The sequence below is a fragment of the Lissotriton helveticus genome, chromosome 5_1 (assembly GCF_964261635.1).
Source record: "Lissotriton helveticus chromosome 5_1, aLisHel1.1, whole genome shotgun sequence".
Classification (NCBI taxonomy): Eukaryota; Metazoa; Chordata; class Amphibia; order Caudata; family Salamandridae; genus Lissotriton; species Lissotriton helveticus.
The window spans coordinates 593,630,591-593,654,094 of NC_136065.1; the positions used below are offsets into that span (position 1 = coordinate 593,630,591).

Consider the following 23,504-nt stretch of genomic DNA (forward strand, 5'->3'; position numbering starts at 1 on the left):
ATGCACATCAATGCACCCTTTTCTTTCAGTTTTTTCTTCAGCCTAACAAAAGTTGAAAAAAGTTGAGAATTAGTCTTGCAGACTCACTGGGGGTTCTGGAGAACTCTATGTGGAAACCCTGCACAGTCTGCAAGGCCTAGACACTCGACAGGATTATAAGTCAAATGTAAAGACAGCAACTCAGCCACCCCGTTTACTCTTTTTTAGTAAGAAATCTGCCTCTGAAGCCACTCCCCATGATTGAGAGGAGAAAAGGTGCTGCATCTCTCCTGCACCTGCTGATGGTACCTACCTCACTGAATACAAATAAAAAAAACGAGCGACGAGAAAATGATCTATATAGGAGTTGATGTCGCTCAACATCGTTGTTTGTAAACTCTCTAGTATTTGATGTTATAAGAGAATTATGTGTTCCTCAGTGATCATGGAAGAGGAAAAAAAATCCTACTGGGAAAGCAATACAATAATTCTTGTCTCACAAATGGTCTAGTTCAGATCATGTAAACAAATGTGCCCAGCAAGTGCACACACAGAAATGTAACATTTTCAGTTCTAACTTAATGTCACCCAGCATGACCAAACCACAATAAATCTTAGTGTTCAAAAACAAGTGCATGTTTCTTATTGACGTAAACACCTTCCTTATTTATGTCTGCCTAGAAACAGTTTTAATTGTTTTGTAGCCACATGCTCTATATAAATTACAATATACATACATATGCACAGAGACTATTGGACAAGTTTGTTAATTCATTAGTCTGTTGAAGCATCAGCAGTTACGTGAGATTTTGTAACTTCTGTGTATAATTTCATTGCAAATTAAATAATAGATTGATTACAAACTGCATGACAAATGTTTAATGAGCATCCTAACAAACTATAATTCCTTGCACTAGATGAAGTCTGTAAGTCTGTCCAAGGGAGTAGCAAGCTACGAAACACAAAAGTGTTTCAGTGCCTCACCAAGGGTATTTAGTGGTATATAAATGCCCACACCATATCTTACCATGGAAAGAACAATGCACACTTATTCATTTTCTGTGAGTCCATTCTGTACGAACACATTTTTTTACCCAATGGGAGGTATTCAGAGAATTTAAGGGCTTATGCACAAAAACATTTTTGCAGGTGGAAACGGCCTGATTCGCAGAATTGGGTGGTTATCAACCACACATTTTTTTTCTCCATATGTACAGAGCACAAATTGCCATTCGGTAACATGTTAACAAATCTTAATTTGTGTTTAGCGATTCAGTATTTGGAAGGGGCATGTTTAGGATGTCCCTTCCAAATACCGAAATGCAGTGCTATGTTTGAATGTTTTGCAACTGAATTACGGTCACAAAACATACATTTTTTACCTACACCTCAAGGGTGCCGGTAGACTTTCGAAAATGGGAAGATGTCCCCACGGGACCCCTTCCCCTTTTGAATGTTGAACCAAATATTTTTTTCTGCCTAAAAATGAAACTTAAAATCAACAGAAGAAAATTGGCAGTAAAGGATACTAGAAGGCCGCACCACCTAGCTACACACATTTTTTATCTACAGATGCAAAAATCAGAGTTGCCCACCTCCTAAGTCCACTGCCAAGGGACCCAACAATTGCTAAACAATATATTTTAACTATAGAGATGCAACAAAACAATTATTAGAGGCAAAATTGCACAATATAGTAATCAAATCCAGATTCTTTCTTCATTTTTTGATAACAATTCTATTAATCTTGTCTTCTCGTCACATAAAATTTCAAGAGGTATTTCAAAGACAGCAGAACAGCCAACACGTTTCGCCCCACGCGGGGCTTCCTCAGGGCTGTAAATATAATATATCAATAGATCATATTTGTGCCCAATACAGATATTTGATACATATGTGAAACACATACGACATAATAACATTTAATGATACTGAAGTGGTCTGAATGTTCTTTTCGTGCCCCTTTATATTGTCAATATATATTTGACAGAATGTGCTTGTCACTTTGACTGTTTATAAATAAAGTTTGTATATACAATTTGTTAATGGTCTGTAGAGGGAACGGTATTTATATATAATATATTTTTAATTTTTTTAGAGAGTCAGCCATCGTATTGACCCCCCTTTTTACCTACAATGGATGTTTTGAAATAACTACATTCAGTCAGAATCGTTTCACAGTGGAAGGTAATAGTGGTGTTGTCCTATCATTGCGGACATGTCTTGTGTAATTTAATAATGGAAAGGACTGAGATAACTGAAAGTTCTTTACGTTGCAGAACACAACAGATGAGAATTGTTATTTATAATTTTAAACGGAGATCATTGCACAACGATCACCTTTCCAGCCCTGTGGGACAAGTTCAAGATTATTGAGGTAATTATGGCTACATAATAGCATGTGTATAATTAACACATTAAAGGTTGAATTTTTTTCTTGAACTTTTCCCCTTTTGAAACCGTTTTCTTTGTCTCTTGCTCCCCTTCTCCTTTTAATTTTTCTAGCACTGATATAAACAGTAACGGAGAGTAGAAGTGACTTATTTTTGAAAGTGAATTTTTGTGAAAGTTCGGTAAGAATCTATCCGACTATCTTGGATTACAGATGGGTTCACGTGTGGGGTCTTTGTATGTTTATAGATTTTGGTGGTTTTCTGATTATTGGGTCTAGATAGTGGTGCTGGTTGGTTATCAGCATCACAATCAGTCGGTTTACACTTTTTCTTTGTTGTTCCTATTTTATTTTGGTTTAAAATGAGGACACAACATGTTCTAGATGTGGGATTTCGGATTGTTCTTCAGACATATATAGCATCCTCAACCACACACTGTTCGATGGCCCTTTTCTTTTTATTGCTTTCCATTTCTTCTTCTTCTTTGGCTTAATTTGTGTTCCTTTTCGGTGTGTTTCTTTCTTCCGTTTGACACTGGCTAAAAATAGAGTTTTGTGATTTTAGAAAGGAGTGATGTATAAAGTAACATTTGAAGGACCACTCAGTATCATTAAATGTTATTATGTTGTATGTGTTTCACCTATGTATCAAATATATGTACTGGTCACAAATATGACCTATTGATATATTGTATTTACAGCCCTGAGGAAGCCCCGCGTGGGGCGAAACGCGTTGGCTGTTCTGCTGTCTTTGAAATACCTCTTCTTGAAATTTTATGTGACGAGAAGACAAGATTAAAAGAATTGTTATCAAACCATATCTTACCATGGACTGAAAAATACACACCTAGTTATTGTCCGTGAGTTCATTATGAATGAGAAAGGTTTTTACCCATTGGGAGGAATTCAGAGAATTAGCATGCATATGCAAAAAAGCAACCTAAGTCTCAGAATTGGGCCATTACCGACCGCAAACATTATTTTCCATTTGTACAGAGCACAAATTGTGATTTGGTAACGTTGCCAAATCACAATTTGTTTTTAGCAATCAGGTATTTGGAAGGGGCATGTTTAGGGCGTCCCTTCCAAACACTGAATTGCAGTGCTATGAACGAATGTTTTGCATCTGAAAGATAGTCATAATACATTCGTTTTTTACCCACTTCTCAAGGGAAGTAGTAACCATTTGCAATTAGGAAGAGGGTCCCATGAAACCCCTTCCCCTTTGTGAATGTTGAAACAAATATATTTTAAGAGAAGGTAGTGGTCGAAAGGACAACTTCCTACTCTTAAAAAAATGCAACTTAAATGTTTCATTCATTTTTTTTAAAATGCATCCCATTTTCCTTTAAGGATACTGGGCTGTGTTTAAAAAAAACGTTGCTTAATTAAAAAGCAATCCCAGACATGGTGGAATGCTGACTCCAGCAGGCCACCGCTGCTGCGATGGCTGCAATTCCTAATAGGTCACAAATTGTGACCTACCTCATTACTATTAAGGAGTTAAATCTGTTGTGACCCCATTAGGAATCACTATTTGCAGCTTTTAAATTTTTGTAGATTAGGAATTGCAATTTTCTAATTGCGATGCACAAACCATTCCAAGTAGGTAATTGCAATCACATATTCTTTGCATATATCCCAATAATATTAGAACGTGTTGGATCAAAACTTTCATCAAATTGAAAGTCTAAGCTTAAAGTTATTTGTCAAAGAAAAGGTAGTTTTGCCGTTGGAGAAAAACCCAGCCAAACATTTAACTCCAATGTTATGTGAAACATTTTCGTTCTAATTATAATAATGGAACATATGCATCCGATTCACTGTACACTTCGATCTACGCCACGTGATAGGACTTTGATTCCCTATACATCATTCGAGCACTTAATTGCAGTTCCCTGAGTTTGCACATCTTCCAAGTAAAATACCCCTGTATTGTAGAAATAATATACATTATGCTCCACTAACTGCCGTTCATAACTATAAACATCCCTTTCCAACCCACAGTGTGTGTAACCATCACACATCCATCTGTAGTAACTGAAGAGATTGTTTTACAGCTCCCACGCTGCAGGAACCAGTACAACTATAAAGTGCAGATCTCAATTTCACAGAGTGTACATTTACCCAACCATATATATAGGAAATGAAAGCATCACTGCACAGTGCTTTACAAATTCAATCACAGCAAATGCAGAGCTGTTCAATCTGTAGCTATCCTTATGAATCCGCAAAATAACACGTCCTCACGACTGGCAACCAATATATTCCTGCAAAATGAGCTTCGATAAATGAGGACATCTTTAAAGAAGGCTTAAAGCCATGATACTTTCTCAGAAATTTCTACCATTAGGTTGAGTGTTTTGAAAAAGCAGTCTCTACTTCCTTAAATTCAGGCACCATTTTACTTTGGGGCCGTGTCCCCTTACTGTTGGATGATACCTTTATGTTACTTCTGCAACCTAAAAAACTCACAACCTCTGCTGTGGACTAAATGCCTGCATTTGGTTTTATCATTTCTATTCACAGAACTCGTTGCTTTTTTGGCTCCCTGTTTTTATTTCCTCCATAGGCTGCGGTACTACCAAATCTGGTCTACTGTTTGAAATTTCTTAGAATTCAACCCTCGGACCTGGTGAATATTTGCCCCATTACTCGTCTTTCTTTCCTCAAGTATTTAAAAAATAAGTCTTTCACCTACTTAATTTAAAACACATTTTGTTAGAGTTTTATATAGCGCAAACTAGACCCAAGAAGACATCGGGTATCAGAGCGCTTTACACGAGCAACAGTTTTGTTACATGAGGACAAACTCATTTTTGTTAGGCACAGGGAGATAAAGGGCCATATGTATGAAAGTTACATTTTGCGATTCTCAAATAGCGATTTTTAGAGAATCGCTATTTGAGAATCGCAAAATGCTATGGGCCTTATTTATGAAAGCCTTGCGCCACTGGTGCGCCACTTTTTCCCATGTTAAAAGTAACGCACCGGCGGCGCAAGGCCTTCATAAATAAGGCCCTATGTATGTAGGATTTGCAAATAATTTTGCGAATCCTACATATTCCTTAATTGCGAATCGTAAATTGCAATTCGTAATTAAGGAATACCTCCCCATTCATTCCTATGGGCCTAGAGGCCCAGAGGAATGAATGGAAAGACATTCTCAATTTGCGATTCTCAATTAGGGAATTGCAAAATGAGAATGCAATTTCAAGGGTGCCAGGGTGTCAAAAGGACACCCTGTTGCACCCCCGAAATGTGCATGAGTGCCCATGTGGCACACATACATGCCCTAAGGGCATGTATGTTTGCCACATGGCACTTTGAAAAATGCAAAAAAGGAAATTTTTCAAAGAAATCGCAAATTACCACCAACTTGAAGTTGGTGGAAATTTGCGATTCCTTATGGCCAAATTGCACTTTTTCTGGACCTCATACATTGCATTTAAGGAATCTCAATTTGCGATTCCTTAAATGCAATCGCAAAATAGAGAATCGCAAATTTGCGATTTCTTATTTTGCGAGGCTGTTTTGCTTACATACATATCACTTAGCTATTTTGCGATCGCAAATGCTGAAATTTGGTGAATTTCGTTGTTTGCAATCGCAAAATTGCCTTCCTACATATGGCCCTAAGTGATTTGCCCAGAATCAGAGGATGTTGAACATCGTTGCCGAGATTTGAACCTGGTCCCCCAGCTTCAAGGTCGACCGCTCTAGCCGTAAGGCTACATCCTCTCCCTTACTTGTGTCACCAATGCGTGCACAGAGCTTACTGTGTACTTCTCAGTCTGAATGTTTCTATTGCTGCTCCGGCCCTGAGAGAAGACCACTATTCAGGTGATGGACATGTCATGAGAGTGGAATGGGTCAGCCTGCTGATGCTCCTTCAGCTCTCAGCAGCTTTTGATGCAGCCAGTGATGATGCATTCATGTAGGGCATTGATAGCTCTGCTCTGAAGTGGTCATCCTCTATTCCGTATGGTAGAACCAAGATGGTGCAAGCGGAGGAGAGTTAGTCAGACCCATCAGCCATGCAAATTCGAGTTCCACTGGTCTCAATCTTATTTCTGATATTATTTGACGTCTGTATGGAGCCGTTGCAGCATTTGGTGTCCAGTGAGTGGATCCCTCTCTATCAGTGTGATGATGGCACACAGCTATTTATTTAGTTTCAGAGTTTTATAGAGTAACACCATGCCACCTCGTGATCAGCACAGAACGCAGTGGGTGAAAATGAAGAAAGAATATATTAAAGCAGAAGATGGTAGGGTGAGCAAGCTAATGTGGTGGGTGCTACCGCTATTCCGTATAAGTCTCTGGTTTCATTCTGGGAACTGGAACAAACTTTTCATGGGTCTTCAACAACAACCAAACATGTCCACCTTCAGGAGATCATTGAAAATGTCATTACTGTTGCTGCCTGTCAGATTGTCACCCGCACATCACACATCTGCATCAATAGGAGATGCAAAAGAGCCTATGCCCAGATGCACTAAGGGATTTTGTGGTTGTTAACCATGTGATTCTACCAGTTAGAAGATCTGTGTTCAAAGGAAATCCCATTTTCTAAAGTACTAGAAGGGGCATGTATGGGGCAGTCCTTCTAATCGGCAAGTCGGTATGTTATGTATCAATGGTTTGTTACCATAAGTCTGGTCATAAACCACTGGTCAGTTACCGAATTCCCAAGTTAGGGTTTTAGCTAATTCACAAAAGTGAAGGCATTCACTTTGGACCCTTTCCCCTTTGTGAATCTAGGTGGTAAACTCAGGAGGAGTAAACAGTGGACCACTGCCTGCTGACCCTGAAAGTTTCCAAAACAGAATTTTTTTATTTTTTAAAATAAACATCAGTTCCCTTAAGGTGACGATAAGCTGCCTTTAAAATATATTTTCCGTTTTGGAATGCAGTCACAAGGTTGGTGGTCTGATGACCCTCGAAGTCCACCATCCCTATGATTACAGCCAATCACAGGGGGTCACAAATTGAGACCTGCCTAATGAATATTAATGAGGAAGATCATTCTACCCCTTCAATTTGATGTGTTGTGAAACGACCTATTAGTATGTACCTAGGAGTGCAAAATATGATTACATTTGTTAAGTCGATACGCAATGTGTGATCAAATTCTAGAATGGAGCGTTAGTACATCTGACGCTTAGTTACTCTTTGAGTAGTGCGTCTCTATTAACGCTGTGAAAAATAACAATGAAGAGTGCATGTTTACAATTACATAAACATTTAATAGGCATCTATTTTACAAAACAGTCCTACTACCTGTGTAACTGCTACATTTCATGAAGATGCTTCAGATTGTACTTTTTTGTTCTTCATTCATTACTAGGGCTTACACAAAGGGTCAGAATATTATGTAGACTTCTTAATGGTACATGTAGCTCTGCAACGCATAGTGAGTATGCGTTACTTGATTATTTCCATGAGTAACTGCATCTTTGCTTTGCAAAAAACAAAAAATCATACAGCACAGACTCAAGCAAGTTTAATGGGGCATTGTAATCTTACATGGTCTGGTGTTAATATAATGTGGAAAAATTCCTTACCTCCATACAGTGGGTTGATAATACCGTCTTGATCTTTGATGATGTAATCCATTTTTATGGACTGCTGTAAAATTGGAAACCTTTCAGGCTCAACGCCCTGCAACAGAAATAGAAAACAAGTTACAATATAAGCTGCTGCTGTTGAAAAAAACGATGCCCTACATTAATCAATAATTGTTGTGAAATATTGATGGATTGCTGTTTGGAAGAATGCACTTTTGGATGGGGCATTGACATTTGGATGACTTTCCTCACTGCAAAGTGATGGTTTCTGGAAGAATGGCTTCCCGCAAGGATGGATTTTGGAATGTCTCTGTGGAAAGATTGAATTTTTGGTGGTTGACTCAGCGGATGGAACATGGTTTGGAAGGATGAGACGGTGCTCTGGAAGTTGGTATTCATTACGTTTTACAAGAGTTTACATTTTTAAAAGTATTGAATATTGAATATGCAATGATTATATTTTAAAGGCATTGTTAATTGTGTACAGTAAAGTTAGATACATTTCTCCTTGGACAGACCGAGCTTAAGGTGGATTCCTACAAAAAACAAGCACTGGCGTTGCCAATAGGTTTCGCATTTGGAAAGTTGGAGCTATTGGTTTTGTAAATGACATTTTATATTTATATATTGTTATTGACAATGCCAATAACGATATAAATATAAAATGTCATTTACAAAACCAATAGCTCCAACTTTCCATATGCGAAACCTATTGGCAACGCCAGTGCTTGTCTTGATAAGGTCCAGCCTCGCCTCCAGAGAGCTGTGAGAGGCGACACTCCCTCTGGAAATAGTGACTAGAAACCGTATTTACTGGTCATGAAATGTAGGCCCAAAAATTTTTAAATGCCGCTTGTTAGAACCGGCTATTTCTGGTAGGCTAAGGCTGACGCCAAAGCCAGGCAGAAACCACCATTCTAGTCAGGGCAAGGAAGTCACACGCCAAGATAACCCCTGCTCACCCTCTAGGTAGCTTGGCACGAGCAGTCTAGGCTAAACTCGGAGGTGATGTGTAAAGCATTTGCGCCAGCGCACAGCAGCGACAACATACTAGGTACACCACAAAAGAGACTCCACACAAGGTTATATTAAAATAACTTTTGTATTGTCAAAGCATATCAGATAGAAATCACACATGTACATTGTGCCAACTGGCACGGCAATATTCACAAGGGATTATTTACAAGACAGGGCCACATGGGCCACTGTCAGAATCAACACTTTGCAGATATAGAAATAGTTGTCAGAAATTAGAATAAAAGTATATAAACTTCACTGTAACACAAAGTAACAGTTATAGATCACATCCAGTAACTACTGGGAACAGGTAAGTACCACCTACGCAACCCTAAACCCTCAGGAGACTGTCACGCAGGGGACCAGGACCTCACTAGGACCACCTGTACTAAAAAGAACAACCCCCTAAGTATCACTCAGCATTTAGGGGTCTAAGCAAGAACACATTACCCATGATGTAGGAAACACATTCAGAGGAGTAGTAAGGAAAAACACATAATGCATAAACCTACACATTCAGCGGTGTTTAAGAATAAAGCACATGATGCAATAAAAATACATTCAGGGGTACCAGAAAAATACAGTAGCGCAAAAGTCACATGATGTCTAAAAACATTCAAAGGTGCAGGAATAAGACATGATGCAAGAAATCACATTCAGAGGTGCAAATAACCATACAATTGCGCAAGACCTACATAAGCCACCATCTGTGGCAGTCCCTAGGCCAACTGGCCTTGTTGGGGCTAGAACGCCCTGAGTCTCAATGTCAGGGGCCTAAACGATGCAGGGGCCCACTACTTGCTGGGCCCCTGGTAACACTCACACGGGCCTAAACGTTGCAGCTGGCACTAAGTGCTGCGCAGCTGGGAAGGCCTGGCACCACTGTGCCCTCGCTGTCCCACACAGGGACTCTCTCCTGAAATTGCGCCTAAACGGTGCAGCTGCCCACTAACTGCTGGGCAGCTGGAGAATCCTCAACACTGCGCCAGGGTCCTCACTGGCCCTCAGGCGCAAACTGCGCCACGCTGGAGCCCCACAGGCTCTACAAACAGCTAGGTCCATGTTGGAGCCACCCAGGCTCTGGCATTATACGTGCCCAACGTTGGAGCCACACAGGCTCTTGAAGACAAGGTATGCCCCCAGCCGTTGGAGTCCCCCCTCTGGGGACTCGTGACCAAAAGGAATGCCCCGTTAAACGAATTGCGCCAGAAGCGGGAGCCACGGGGCTCTGACAGTCATCAGGGGCCATGGAGCGCACTGGCTCCTCACATAACAAGCATGGGCCCCCCTTGAGCAACTCAGGCTCTTAAAGTACCTAGAAATGCCCCCGGGCGCTGTGCCTACACAGGCACTGACCTGCGCCCCTACGGAGCCTCTCGGGGTTCTAAGCAACGCTGGGGCGACCCACTGCCAACCGGGGCCACCCTTGCCGCATCACTATCTTCACGTTGGAGCGGCCCACTGCCCCACGGGACCGCTCTTGACCTTGTGCCTCTACCGGCACCGCCAGCAACATCACGGAGCTTCCTCCCCCGCAGCCCTGCACTCACCGGCTCTGCTGCGGGGAGGCTCCATCGTCGCGCCGCTCTCTGCGGCGTCCTCCCGGCTGCCGGCACCTCTCTCTTCCTCGCCGGGGCTCCCTCCGCACACGGGAGCCCCCAGCAGCCGACCACGAGTCTTCTCCCCTCGGCAGGGCTCCCTCGGCACATGGGAGCCCTGTCAACCGGCCGCCTCGTCTCCCTGGGGCTCCCTCAGCCAAGAGGAGCCCCGTGCACCGCCGCCATCTCCCGCGCCTTCGTTTCTTCTTCCCGCCGACTGCGGGGGGCGGGGCTTCCGGCCGGCCGCGCTGAGATTGGCCGGCCGGCCGGCCGACCACTTCCGGGTCGCTGCGGGCAGCGCAGCGGCCCTCCTCTTTAGGCAGGCAGGCGGGGAACCACGATCCGAGGGGTGGCACCCTCGATACAAACAGCACCCAATAAAAGTTGAAGCGCTATTAAGCGCTTGGGGCCAAGTAGCGCTGTAAGTACAGATAAAGCGCTCTCCAGCGCTTGGGGGCCATAAAGCGCTCCAAAGCGCTAGAAAAATAGGCAAAGCGCTCCCAAGTGCTAGGAAAGGCAAATAAAGCGCTCCTAAGCGCTATTGACCAGCAAAGTCTTCCAAGAAATGCAGCAGGCAGGGGGACAGTCCGGAAGAGTCCCCCAGCAGTCCTCCCGCCTCCAGGGGCTGGGCAGCGCCCGCCCCGGGTAGATTCCAGTCAGCAACAGAACAAGACAAGAAGAACTTGGAAGGGAACACAGCCCCTTCTTATACACAGAAAAGGCTTTGAAGTCTTTTGAAGTCTTTGTGTAAGCGAGCCCCTAAGCCCTGGGTGTATCTGGTTTCCTTCTCCTGTCAGCCTCAGGTCAGAGGTGACAGTGGGCCATCAGAAGGGAGAGCCAGCAGGGTGGGCCGACAGGCACAGCCTGGTCCCACCAGACGCTCTTTCCTCCCATCCCTGACAGCAGATGGGGCCTTTCATCTACGGCTGACTCAGACCCCCTCCTCCAGGGCCCTGCAGACCCCGTCCTACTCACCAGACAGTCCATCTACCAGCAGGCCCAGGCACTCCTGGGCCAGGCCCATCAGCCAATCACGAACCAGCAGACTCACTACACAATTATGCCAACTTCTAAAAGTGGCGCTTCTAGACTACACACAGCCATGCCGCATACACCATTCTGCAGCATTCCTTCTCACAAGTTCACACATATCAAACTCGACCCTGCACTCCCCACGCATCAGGAATCTACCAGGGGCATACATATTCCCCATTCCTTCCTATGGGAGGGCAGGTCACTCACCACACCTACACAGAGAGCACACGCACTTTACACTGTACCACAGTGAAAAAGTGCGCAGAGGCCTAAAATCACCATCCCAGGTTCCAAAAACAGGCTTAGGAAAAAGCAAAAAGTCACGGGGTGAACCTGCCCAAAGGACCGGGTCCAACACCGCTGGTAAATACAAAAATGCAAACCATATTGTTTTTGTATACGATAAAGTGACATTAATATCCACGGTAAACCAAAGGCACTAAGGTAATTTGACGAAGAAAACGACATGAAGCAGACCCACTTTGGTGGTGCTTCCCCGCCCCCGTTTAGCCTCAGCTGTGAACAAATTCCAAGCACTGGGGAATGCAGTGCAGATCTGCGCAGAGCGCTGGAAACCGGATGCGGGCCTCACTCAGCTCTAGTCTAGCAAGAGAATGCACTGCACCCGTTCGGTGCTGGTGCCGGGAAACTTGCATGCTGCTGTTTTGATGGCAGAGAGAAAAAGAGACATTTTGGAGGAAGGCTAGAAGTACAGTTAGCACAAATAGTTTTATTAGTTGAAGAAAAAGGCACACACACTGTCAAGCTTTTAAACTAGAAAGCAAAGTGCAAGCTGTGTTTAAAGAGACGCGGGAGTAAAAGTGATCTGTGGTGGGGGAGGGGAAGGGGCGGTTGTGAACGAATAGAGAAAGTGTAATATAAATCGAAGAGGATGGAGTAAGATACAAGTATGGAGAGAGCGGCAAATGAAGTAATTTGCAGGGAAATGTTTCTCAATATTTATGAAGGTAGGCAGCACAGGACTGCAGATTGCTCGTATAGCCACGACCACTCAAATTATGTAAATAAACCGGTCTGTGACGTAAGGCTTAAGAGGGTACAAGGGAAGGCGGATGTGGGCGGGAGAGCCTGGTGGGGGGGTGGGAATGCGAGCGAGGGGAGAAGTGTGGCAGGCAGATGCGCGGAGGGAAGCCGGATGGGGGCGGGAGAGCCTGGTGGGGGCAGGCGGATTAGGGAGATGCGCGTGCTTGTGTGGTCACGTAACCCGCTTTTGTGGCCACGTGACCTCACATGCACTGTGAAGAAACCGCAGTGGTTTCACTAGTCGATCGAGCCCTTGAATTTTCGCCTATTACATTCGCAAGCGAATGATAATAGGCGAAACCTAAAGAATTGAGTTTGAGATAGAACACCTGTCCAACAGATTAACGTTTACTTGAAATGGATTACAAAGCAAATGCTCGTCACTTACAGATCATTGAAATATTTATGCAACTTCCTGTGCCTTTGCGGAAATGCCTTGATCTTTTGGGTATTTTTGCCATTTGAAAGGATTGAGTTTTCTGTTCATCAAGTCTTCCTCCTTTGTTTCATATGCTCTTTTACCTTGATGTGGTTGGATCTCATGCACTTAATAGATGCCTCTGCCCTGTTTCTATCTAGAACACCTACTTCAATAGTGTGTTATGCAGCAACGATCATTATTTTATGATGATGATAAGGTGCAAGCTTATTTTTGTGTGCGAAAATGGTGTTCAACAATAACATGCAGTGTTTTATTGAAGGCTTTGGTATCTTTCCAGCCATGCATGTCTTGCTAAAGCATATGCTCTCTGGCAATGAGTGCTGAATTTCACCTTTCCTCTATGTGAGGTATATTGACTATTGGAAATTGACAGACAAAATGTAATGGATTGGGTGTGCTTGTTTTTTTTCTTTGTATATGATTATATGTCTCCCTACGCCATTGTCTTACTAGACACACCCGTTACTATGTCCACTCTACTATGTCCACTATTCTATTATCTGGGATAATCAGGTGGTGGCAGCTCCTGTTTCACACTGGGGGCACTGCGATAGCGAGGGGCAGCATTTACAGCATTTGTATTTTAACCTGATGACATTTGGTTCCGGAATCACACGGACGGCTCTTGCATGATTTAGATGCAGGCGCTGAGCATTTTTTAACAACTGCTATTTTGCACATCAAAGCTTCGTATTTAAAAATTGTTCACTGTCAGAGCATCTCCTACCTTCCTGTGTGGCCTCCCCTGCCCCGGTCCACCGCGGCTGTTGGTGCCGATTGTGTGGAGCGCGGGCGCCATTTTGGGTGTATCCTGAAGTGCGGTTGGACCCAAGGTAGCGGTCCAGCTGCTCGGGGGTGCACGCTATAAAGCGGCAGACTTCACAGGGCTCGCAGTGGGATAATAAGGTGGTGGCAGCTCCTGTTTCACACTGGGGGTACTGCGATAGCGAGGAGCAGCATTTACCGCATTTGTATTTTAACCTGATGACATTTGGTGCCGGAATCACACGGACGGCTCTTGCATGATTTAGATGCAGGCGCTGAGCATTTTTTAACAACTGCTATTTTGCACATCAAAGCTTCGTATTTTAAAAATGTTCACTGTCAGAGCATCTCCTACCTTCCTGTGTGGCCTCCCCTGCCCCGGTCCACCGCGGCTGTTGGTGCCGATTGTGTGGAGGGCGGGGCGCCATTTTGGGTGTATCCTGAAGTGCGGTTGGACCCAAGGTAGCGGTCCAGCTGCTCGGGGGTGCACGCCATAAAACGCGCATGTGTCCTCGTGCGCGCAGCGGGCGCGCCAATTGCACGCCGAAGGTGCGCCTAAGGTAAGCCCGTCTGCGCCCGTCCGCGCCTCGGCAGCGCACAGGGCCAGGACCGCTAGCCATGACACAGCCAGAGATGTGTCTGAAAGGATCTCCTATGACCGAGAGATATTACTAAGGCTAGACAAGGTTTCCTGCGGGTCTGTTAGAGAGTGGGAGGTCCTTAATGATAGGCTGAGGACTTGTTCCTCATGTCACTTTCACTTTCTCATGAACAAGCCTGACCCCCCCCACCCACAGCACTGAAATCTAACATTTGTGCGGCTCTCATTAATGCACGGTCCATGGTGAAACACGCAGCTGATGTCCATGAGCTGATTGTTGACGAACAATTGGATCTGCTATTTGTTACAGAGACCTGCTTGAATGATTCTTGCTCCCCAGTGGTTGAATTAGCCATCCCTAAGGGGTATAAGGTAGTTAGGGTAGATCGTCAGTCAGGTAGAGGGGGTGGTGTTGCAATTGTGTTCAGAGAAATGTGGACGCTTACCAAAGAACTCACAGGGGAAATTATGGAGGGCGAAGCGTTGGAGTTCTCATTGAACATTTCTCCGCACTTCACTCTGGGTGGGGTATTGGTCTACCGACCCCCGGGCCCGCCTAGTACCTTTCTTAAATCCCTTGACGAGGTTATTGCCTCACGTGTCCTCCGGTTCTCCAGGTTTCTATTGTCAGGAGACTTTAATATCCATCTGGAGAACCCGCTGGCCCCAGGGACGAGAGACCTGTCGGATCTCTGCAACTTGACCCATATGACCCAGCGGGTCCTGATTGCCACTCATAAATGTGGACACCTACTAGATCCAGTATATTCCAACTTCGAGCTTAACGTATCAGCTCCCAGGCCTGTCACTTGGTCGGAACACTTTTTGACCTGTTTTTCATGGAGTATTGGTAGCTCCCATCTGCAGGCTGGTAAGGTCTCTGGTAAGTATCCTAAGAATATTAACATCCCGGCCCTGTCCAGAGTACTGTCCCTCACACCCCCGGACGAGGCTGCAGATCTGGATGGAGCAGTGGAGAGGTTTTCAAACTGGATCAGCCAGGCCATCAACTCTCTCCCTCAGTCCTCCACGAAATGCCACCCACGGAGCTCTCCCTCTCAGACATCGTTCACCGACTCCCTTAAATCACTAAAATTGGGATGTAAAAAATTAGAGCGGGGTTGGCGCCGGGAGTACTGCACCCGTGCGAAGATGGCTCTTCGGGCCGCCTAGACGGAGTACTACGCTGCCATTAAAGAAGCCAAAGGCAACTACTTTGCAGATAGGATCTCTAAAGCCAAGAATAACAGCAGAGAAATCTTCGCCATTGTCCGCAGCTTCCTGTCACCCGCTGCTGAACTCTCCTCCCCTCCTGTTTCTTCCCAATGGTGTGATGACCTATCCACTTATTTTATTGCCAAGATCCAAAAGATACAAGACAGCCTTCGGACTACCCCCCTAGCACAATATCCTCCATCTACACTACTCGCCCCATGTACCTCCGTACCCAAGCAACTCTTCGCGCATTTCATCTCAGCAGAGGAGAAAGACCTCTTAGCCATCCTAAAATCATTAAAATCTGGTTCGCCCGCAGACCCCTGCCCTGCTAGGGTCGTGAGTGGGGTGGCGGAGATAGTCTCTCCGGAGGTCGTTAGGCTGGTCAATAACTCACTGCACTCTGGAAGAGTGCCCCTGCAATGGACACATGCTAAATTCCTCCCTCTCCTTAAGAAACCTTCAGCTGATTCCACACTTCTCTCCAACTATCGCCCTATTTCCCTTCTTCCAGCTTTAGCTAAGGTGTGTGAAAAAGTGGCTTTTAAACAACTGGAGAGATTTGTGTAATCCTCGGGAGCTCTTCACCTGGCGCAATCCGGGTTTAGGACATCTTTTAGCACAGAGACGGCGCTATTGGAGATTGCGGAGGCCATCAGGGAGTGCCTGGATGGGGGCGGCAGAGCGGCTCTGATTTTGCTCGACCTCTCTGCCGCCTTTGATACAGTACCCCACCTCCAACTCCTCTCTCGCCTATCCGATATTGGCATTTCTGGAACGGCTTGGGAATGGGTCAAATCCTTCTTGGACAGCCGTACCCAACAGGTGTGGATGCCCCCCCTTCTCTTCATCAGATAGCAGAGTGGCCACTGGTGTTCCTCAGGGGTCCACATTGAGCCCCCTTCTGTTCAATGTCTACCTTACTCCCCTGATCTATTTGGCGGAGAAGCTGGGTGCTAAAATTATGGCTTATGCCGATGACACCCAGCTTCTCTTCACGTGGAAGGGTGATGACCTTCAGACTGAGGTGGCCCATCGGTGTCTTTCATCGGTGTTTTCATGGCTAGCTCAGGCTAGCCTGAAATGCAATGAAGAGAAATCGGAGGTGCTTCTCTATGGTCACTTTCCTCCTGCTTTTAGAGAGTCCCTCTGGCCTCCGGGGTTTCCTTGTCCCACAGGAGATTGTGGAGTGGCTAAGAATCTGGGAATTTGGTTTGGGGGCGATTTAGGCTTCCATGAGCAGATCAAGAAACTGTCAGGGGTATGCTTTGGCACACTCAGAGCCCTGAGGAGGTTCTTTCCCCTGCTTCCCCGCTCTGCTAGAGAAAAGACGGTGGCCAGGGCGCTTATATTGTCTCGCCTGGATTATGCCAACGCCCTGTACCTCTGCATCCCAGGGTACCTCCTGAGAAAGCTGCAGGTCATTCAGAAGGCTGAAGTTAGGCTTTTATTCAACATCCCAAGATGCCTAAGCGTTCACGAGCAGCTGAGCAACCTGCACTGGCTGCCCGTTGCTCAGCGTGTGCAGTTTAAAGCTCTGACCATGACACACAAGCCACTACACGGCTCGGGACCTGCCTATATCAGTTCCAGGTTTGCCTTTTATACTCCCAGCCGCCCCCTGCGCTCAGCTCTGCAAAGACGGCTGGTGAGCCCCAGATTTCGGAGAGCACGTCTTGGCGGGCTGTCTTTTACGGTCAAGGCTGCCACTCTATGGAATGCTCTCCCAGATGATCTTCTGCACATTAAGGAACTGTCCACCTTCAAAAAACGGCTAAAAACAACTCATCTGTTTAAACAATCCATCTAGCCCTTGCTGCCTCCCATGTTATTGTTTCCCCACGCACCAGGACACTCTTGAGTAGCAGTGCGCGCTACAAATACCTTTATAACATAACATTATAACATAGCATACCCACTTTTGATATGTGATTTCCCTGTAGTGCCCTGGGCTGACCAATATGAACATTTCTCTTTTACTGCATTGGCTTTGGGCTTCACAGGAACCAATCTTGTGAAATTCGGTGGTTTTCTACTGCTGCAATGGAAGGGTTTTGGTAATACCTAATCCACTGCAAAATATAAGTCAATGGCATGAAATCGCTAGAGTCACGAAGATGAAGGTAGGCTATGTGCAGAAAATTCCTGTGGGGGTCTGTGTCTTCATCTGGAGTCGGTCTATGGAACAATTGAGTCACAAAAAGTGCTAGTTGATCCGCAGTACTGCCCTCCGGCTCCTTTTATGACTCCAGAAGTCAGAGAAGCAGCAGAGAGACAAGAGCTAATGATGGTGGAGCATTTGCTCTATGGTTCAGTCTGTGAAGGTCACACACCACCAAAGGCAGCATGTATCAGGACCTTATCCCCTTCAAAGAGGATAAGATCACAATGATAAAAAAACAATGTCCCCAATTCCTTTATCGAGAAAGAACAGTAGAGCAAACTTTGTTTTACCTATGGAAGAATATAGTTGTAAACCTTTCACAATTTGTGCTACTCCATGTCTGCATGCTTTCATGCTATCTCTCTAAGAAACTGACCCTCTCTCATTCCCAAGTATTCTGCTTCTTGCACAACACTCCATTGGGAGGACTTTTCTCTGGGCTGGAGGCAGCCAGTGGTCACTATGCTGTATCTGTGATGCATACAGTTGTTTACCACTGGTGTCCTAAGGCCCCATGTATGACTGCAATCCATTTACACCACCAGGTTGTTCCCTTTCTACATTTGACTCTTCAAGAATAGTTAGGTCGAGCAGTCATCGCTTACTCCAGGAGGTGGTCATAGATTTAGATCAGAAATACTGTATGACTCAGTAATCTCACACAATAAAAAATGCATAGTAAACTATGTATATCTTTAAATAGAATAAGGGTTTGGTTCATAAAGCCACGTGTGCTCAAGCTGTAGTTTTATGAGCGCACATTCCTAGTTTTACTAGTGGTAGGAATTTAGTAAGGGTGACCTAGCAGTTGTAAATGAATTTACTCCTACATAATGTTAACCCACAACAGCGCAATATTAAGTGGGAGTAAGTTGCATATAAGGAGAGGGGAGTGAGTGTCTGAAGGCTTGTTCTATCTCGAAACTTTGTGAATGCTCCCAAATGTTTGGTGGTAGACACTAACAAACTCGTGGTCGTATATTTGTCCTGGCAGAGGCAGTAAGTCCTGTTCCAGGGTCTGAAGGATAAGGTGGCCAAGATTATTAATAACCTTGTAAGTTGTTTAGAGCTTTTCTGTGCATGGTTACATTTAGATTTTAATGACTGTTTCATTGAAATAAAAGATGTTAACAGATGTTCTGCAACAAATACGGTTAATCTAGCAGCAAGCGATATCATTTAGAGACACTTACATTAACGCTTTCCAAGTGGAGCCTCTGTATCTTTGCCGTTACTGTTATTGTCTATAATACCCTGATAAATATAACATCATAGTACATATGTGCTGCAGCTGGAAATAACACACACACACACACACATATATATATATATATATATATATATATATATATATATATATATATATATATACACACATATATATGTACACACACACATATATATACATATAGATATACACACACGTTTACCCAAATCTTAATCATTATTAACAAGTATTGCGCTAAGCTGTGCGTGCAAATTCAAAACTTTTCTTACTCTATTTATATAAGAGGTGGGAAATAAGTAAAACAAGCATTGGCATAGCCAATAAGTCTCACCTTTAGGACCTTATTATAAGTGTTTAGTTATCCAGCACAATATCCTTGGTGCAACAACATCAAGTGTTGCATGGCTAAACATTTATAAGGTCTCAAAGGTGAGACCTATTGGCTATGCTAATGCTTGTTTTGAGTGAGAGGCTCGTGCAGGTATGCCACTGTGAGGTAGAGATGCTGCGAGTGCTTTTACAGGAGACCCTGTGACATTGTGCCACTTCAAAATGTATCTTGGGTCTGGTGTAATACTTCTAGCGCCTATTCCTGTCTCCTCGCACTCAATGCATCCTTAAATAGCCAGTGTACAGCCGGGGTTGACACTCCTATTACCCCTGCCCTCCAGTGACACTTTACCTGTAATGGGTGGTGGTGGTGCTGGACGTTGTGGTGGTGGTGGGGGATATGGTGGTGGTGGACAAGGTGGTGGATGAGGTGGATGTGGTGGTGGTGGTGGATGTGGTGGTGGTGGACATTTTGGTGGTGGTGGTGGTCGATCTGGTGGTGGTGGACATGGTGGTGGTGGTGGACATGGTGGTGGTGGACATGGTTGTGGTGGTGGATGTGGTGGGCATGGTGGTGGTGGTGGTGGTGGACGTGGTGGTGGTCAGGGATATGGTGGCGGTGGATGTGGTGGTGGTGGTGGTGGATGTGGTGGTGGTGGACGAGGTGGACATGGTGATGGTGGAAGTGGTGGATGTTGTGGTGGACATGGGGGTGGACGTGGTGGTGGTGGATGTGGTGGACATTTTGGTGGTGGACATGGTGGTGGTGGATGTGGTGGACGTGGTGGTGGTGGACGTGGTGGGGTTGGTGGTGGATGTGGTGGTGGACATGGTGGTGGTGGATGTGGTGATGGACGTGGTGGATATGGTGGTGGTGGACATGGTGGTGGTGGACGTGTTGGTGGTGGACATGGTGGTGGTGGACATGGTGGTGGATGTGGTGGTGGACATTGTAGTGGACATGGTGGACATGGTGTTGGATATGGTGGTGGTGCTGGTGGTGGACGTGGTGTTGGTGGACGTGGTGGGGGTGGATGTGGTGGTGTTGGATGTGGTGGTGGTGAATGTGGTGGTGGTGGACATGGTGGTGGTGGATGTGGTGGACGGGGTGGTGGACATGGTGGTGGACGTGGTGGTGGTGGTGGATGTGGTGGTGGTGGACATGGTGGTGGTGGATGTGGTGGACGTGGTGGAGGTGTTAGACGTGGTGGTGGTGGACGTGGTGGTGGTGGACGTGGTGGTGGATGTGGTGGTGGTGGACTTGGTGGTGGACATGGTGGTGGTGAACATGCTGGTGGCAGTAGATGTGGTGGTGGTGGACATGGTGGTTGTGGATGTGGTGGTCGTGGTGGTGGTGGACATGGTGGTGGTGGATGTGGTGGTGGTGGACGTGGTGATGGTGGTGGATGTGGTGGTGGTGGACGTGGTGGTGGATGTGGTAATGGACGTGGTGGTGGTGTTTGTGGTGGTGGAAGTGGTGGTGGTGGACATGGTGGACATGGTGGTGGACATGGTGGTGGACGTGGTGGTGGACGTGGTGGTGAATGTGGTGGACGTTGTGGTGGACATCGTGGTGGTGGATGTGCTGGTGGATGTGGTGGTGGACGTGGTGGATGTGGTGGTGGACGAGGTTGTGGACGTGGTGGTGGTGGACATGATAGTGGTGGACATGGTGGTGGTGGACGTGCTGGTGGACATGGTGGTGGTGGACATGGTGGTGGGGAACACGGTGGTGGTGTATGTGGTGGTGGTGGTGGATGTGGTGATGGTGGACGTGGTGGTGGACATGATGGTGGTGGTGGTGGTGAACATGCTGGTGGCAGTAGATGTGGTGGTGGTGGACATGGTGGTTGTGGATGTGGTGGGGGTGGACGTGGTGGTGGTGGACATGGTGGTGGTGGATGTGGTGGTGGTGGACGTGGTGATGGTGGTGGATGTGGTGGTGGTGGACGTGGTGGTGGATGTGGTGGACGTGGTGGTGAATGTGGTGGTGGTGGATGTGCGGGAGGTGGTGGATGTGATGGTGGATGTGGTGGTGGACATGGTGGTAGTGGACGTGGTGGTGGATGTGGTAATGGACGTGGTGGTGGTGTTTGTGGTGGTGGAAGTGGTGGTGGTGGACATGGTGGTGGACATGGTGGTGGACGTGGTGGTGGACGTGGTGGTGAATGTGGTGGACGTTGTGGTGGACATCGTGGTGGTGGATGTGCTGGTGGATGTGGTGGTGGACGCGGTGGATGTGGTGGTGGACGAGGTTGTGGACGTGGTGGTGGTGGACATGATAGTGGTGGACATGGTGGTGGTGGACGTGCTGGTGGACATGGTGGTGGTGGACATGGTGGTGGGGGACACGGTGGTGGTGTATGTGGTGGTGGTGGTGGTGGTGGATGTGGTGATGGTGGACGTGGTGGTGGACATGATGGTGGTGGTGGTGGTGGACGTGCTGGGGGTGGTGGACATGGTGGTGGTGGACATGGTGGTGGTGGACACGGTGGTGGTGGATGTGGTGGTGGACATGGTGGTGGTGGTGGTGGTGGATGTGGTGATGGTGGACGTGGTGGTGGACGTGCTGGTGGTGGTGGACGTGCTGGTGGTGGTGGATGTGGTGGTGGTGGACATGGTGGTGGTGGACATGGTGGTGGTGGACGTAGTGGTGGACATGGTGGTGGTGGTGGAGGTGTATGTGGTGACGCGGACGTGGTGGTGGACATGGTGGTGGTGGTGGATGTGGTGGTGGTGGTGGACATGGTAGTGGATGTGGTGGGGGTGGTGGTGGCTGTGGTGGTGGACGTGGTAGTGGACATGGTAATGGTGGACGTGGTGGTGGTGGACGTGGTGTACATGGTGGTGGTGGATGTGGTGGTGGTGGACATTTTGGTGGTGGTCGATCTGGTGGTGGTGGACATGGTGGTGGTGGTGGACGTGGTGGTGGTGGACATGGTGGTGGTGGTGGATGTGGTGGGAGTGGTGGTGGTGGATGTGGTGGGCGTGGTGGTGGTGGACGTGGTGGGGTGGTGGTGGACGTGGTGGTGGTGGGGGATATGGTGGCGGTGGATGTGGTGGTGGTGGACAAGGTGGTGGTGGATGTGGTGGACAAGGTGGACATGGTGATGGTGGACGTGGTGGATGTGGTGGTGGACATGGTGGTGGACGTGGTGGTGGTGGATGTGGTGATGGTGGACATTTTGGTGGTGGTGGTGGTCGATGTGGTGGTGGACATGGTGGTGGTGGTGGATGTGGTGGATGTGGTGGTGGTGGATGTGGTGGGGTGGTGGTGGTGGATGTGGTGGGGGTGGTGGTGGATGTGGTGTTGGACATGGTGGTGGATGTGGTGGTGGACGTGGTGGACAAGGTGGTGGTGGACATGGTGGTGGACATGGTAGTGGTGGACATGGTGGTGGTTGTGGTGGTAAACGTGGTAGTGGACATGGTGGTGGTGGATATGGTGGTGGTGCTGGTGTTTGGACTTGGTGGTGGTGGACGTGGTGGTAGTGGATATGGTGGTGGTGGATGTGGTGGTGGTGGATATGGTGGTGGTGGATGTGGTGGTGGTGGACGTGGTAGTCGACATGGTGGTGGACATGGTGGTGGTGGATGTGGTGGTGGATGTGGTGGTGGTGGTGGATGTGGTGGTGGTGGACATGGTGGTGGTGGATGTGGTGGTGATCATCGTAGTGGACGTGGTGGATGTGGTGGTGGTGGTGGTGGATGTGGTGGTGCTGGTGGTGGACTTTGTGGTGGTGGATGTGGTGGTGGTGGATGTGGTGGACGTGGTGGTGGTGTTGGATGTGGTGGTGGTGGACGTGGTGGTGGATGTGGTGGTGGTGGATGTGGTGGTGGTGGACATGGTGGTGTTGGACATGCTGGTGGCAGTGGATGTGGTGGTGGTGGACATGGTGGTTGTGGATGTGGTGGTGGAAGTGGTGGTGGTGGACGTGGTGGTGGTGGACGTGGTGGTGGTGGATGTGGTGGTGGTGGACGTGGTAGTGGACGTGTTGGTGGTGGATGTGGTGGACGTGGTGGTGAATGTGGTGGTGGACGTGGTGGACAAGGTGGTGGTGGACATGGTGGTGGACATGGTAGTGGTGGACATGGTGGTGGTTGTGGTGGTAAACGTGGTAGTG

General features: G+C 46.9%; 1 protein-coding gene across 1 annotated transcript in view; it reads right to left on the reverse strand.

The window, feature by feature from the left end:
- LOC144754759 (L-threonine ammonia-lyase-like) overlaps positions 1–23,504 on the reverse strand; it is a 279,218-nt gene that overhangs the window by 111,619 nt on the left and 144,095 nt on the right. Inside the window, exon 7 of the mRNA XM_078642948.1 lies at positions 7,939–8,035. Within this exon, the coding sequence (XP_078499074.1) occupies positions 7,939–8,035 (97 nt within the window). The remainder of the gene's footprint in view (positions 1–7,938; positions 8,036–23,504) is intronic.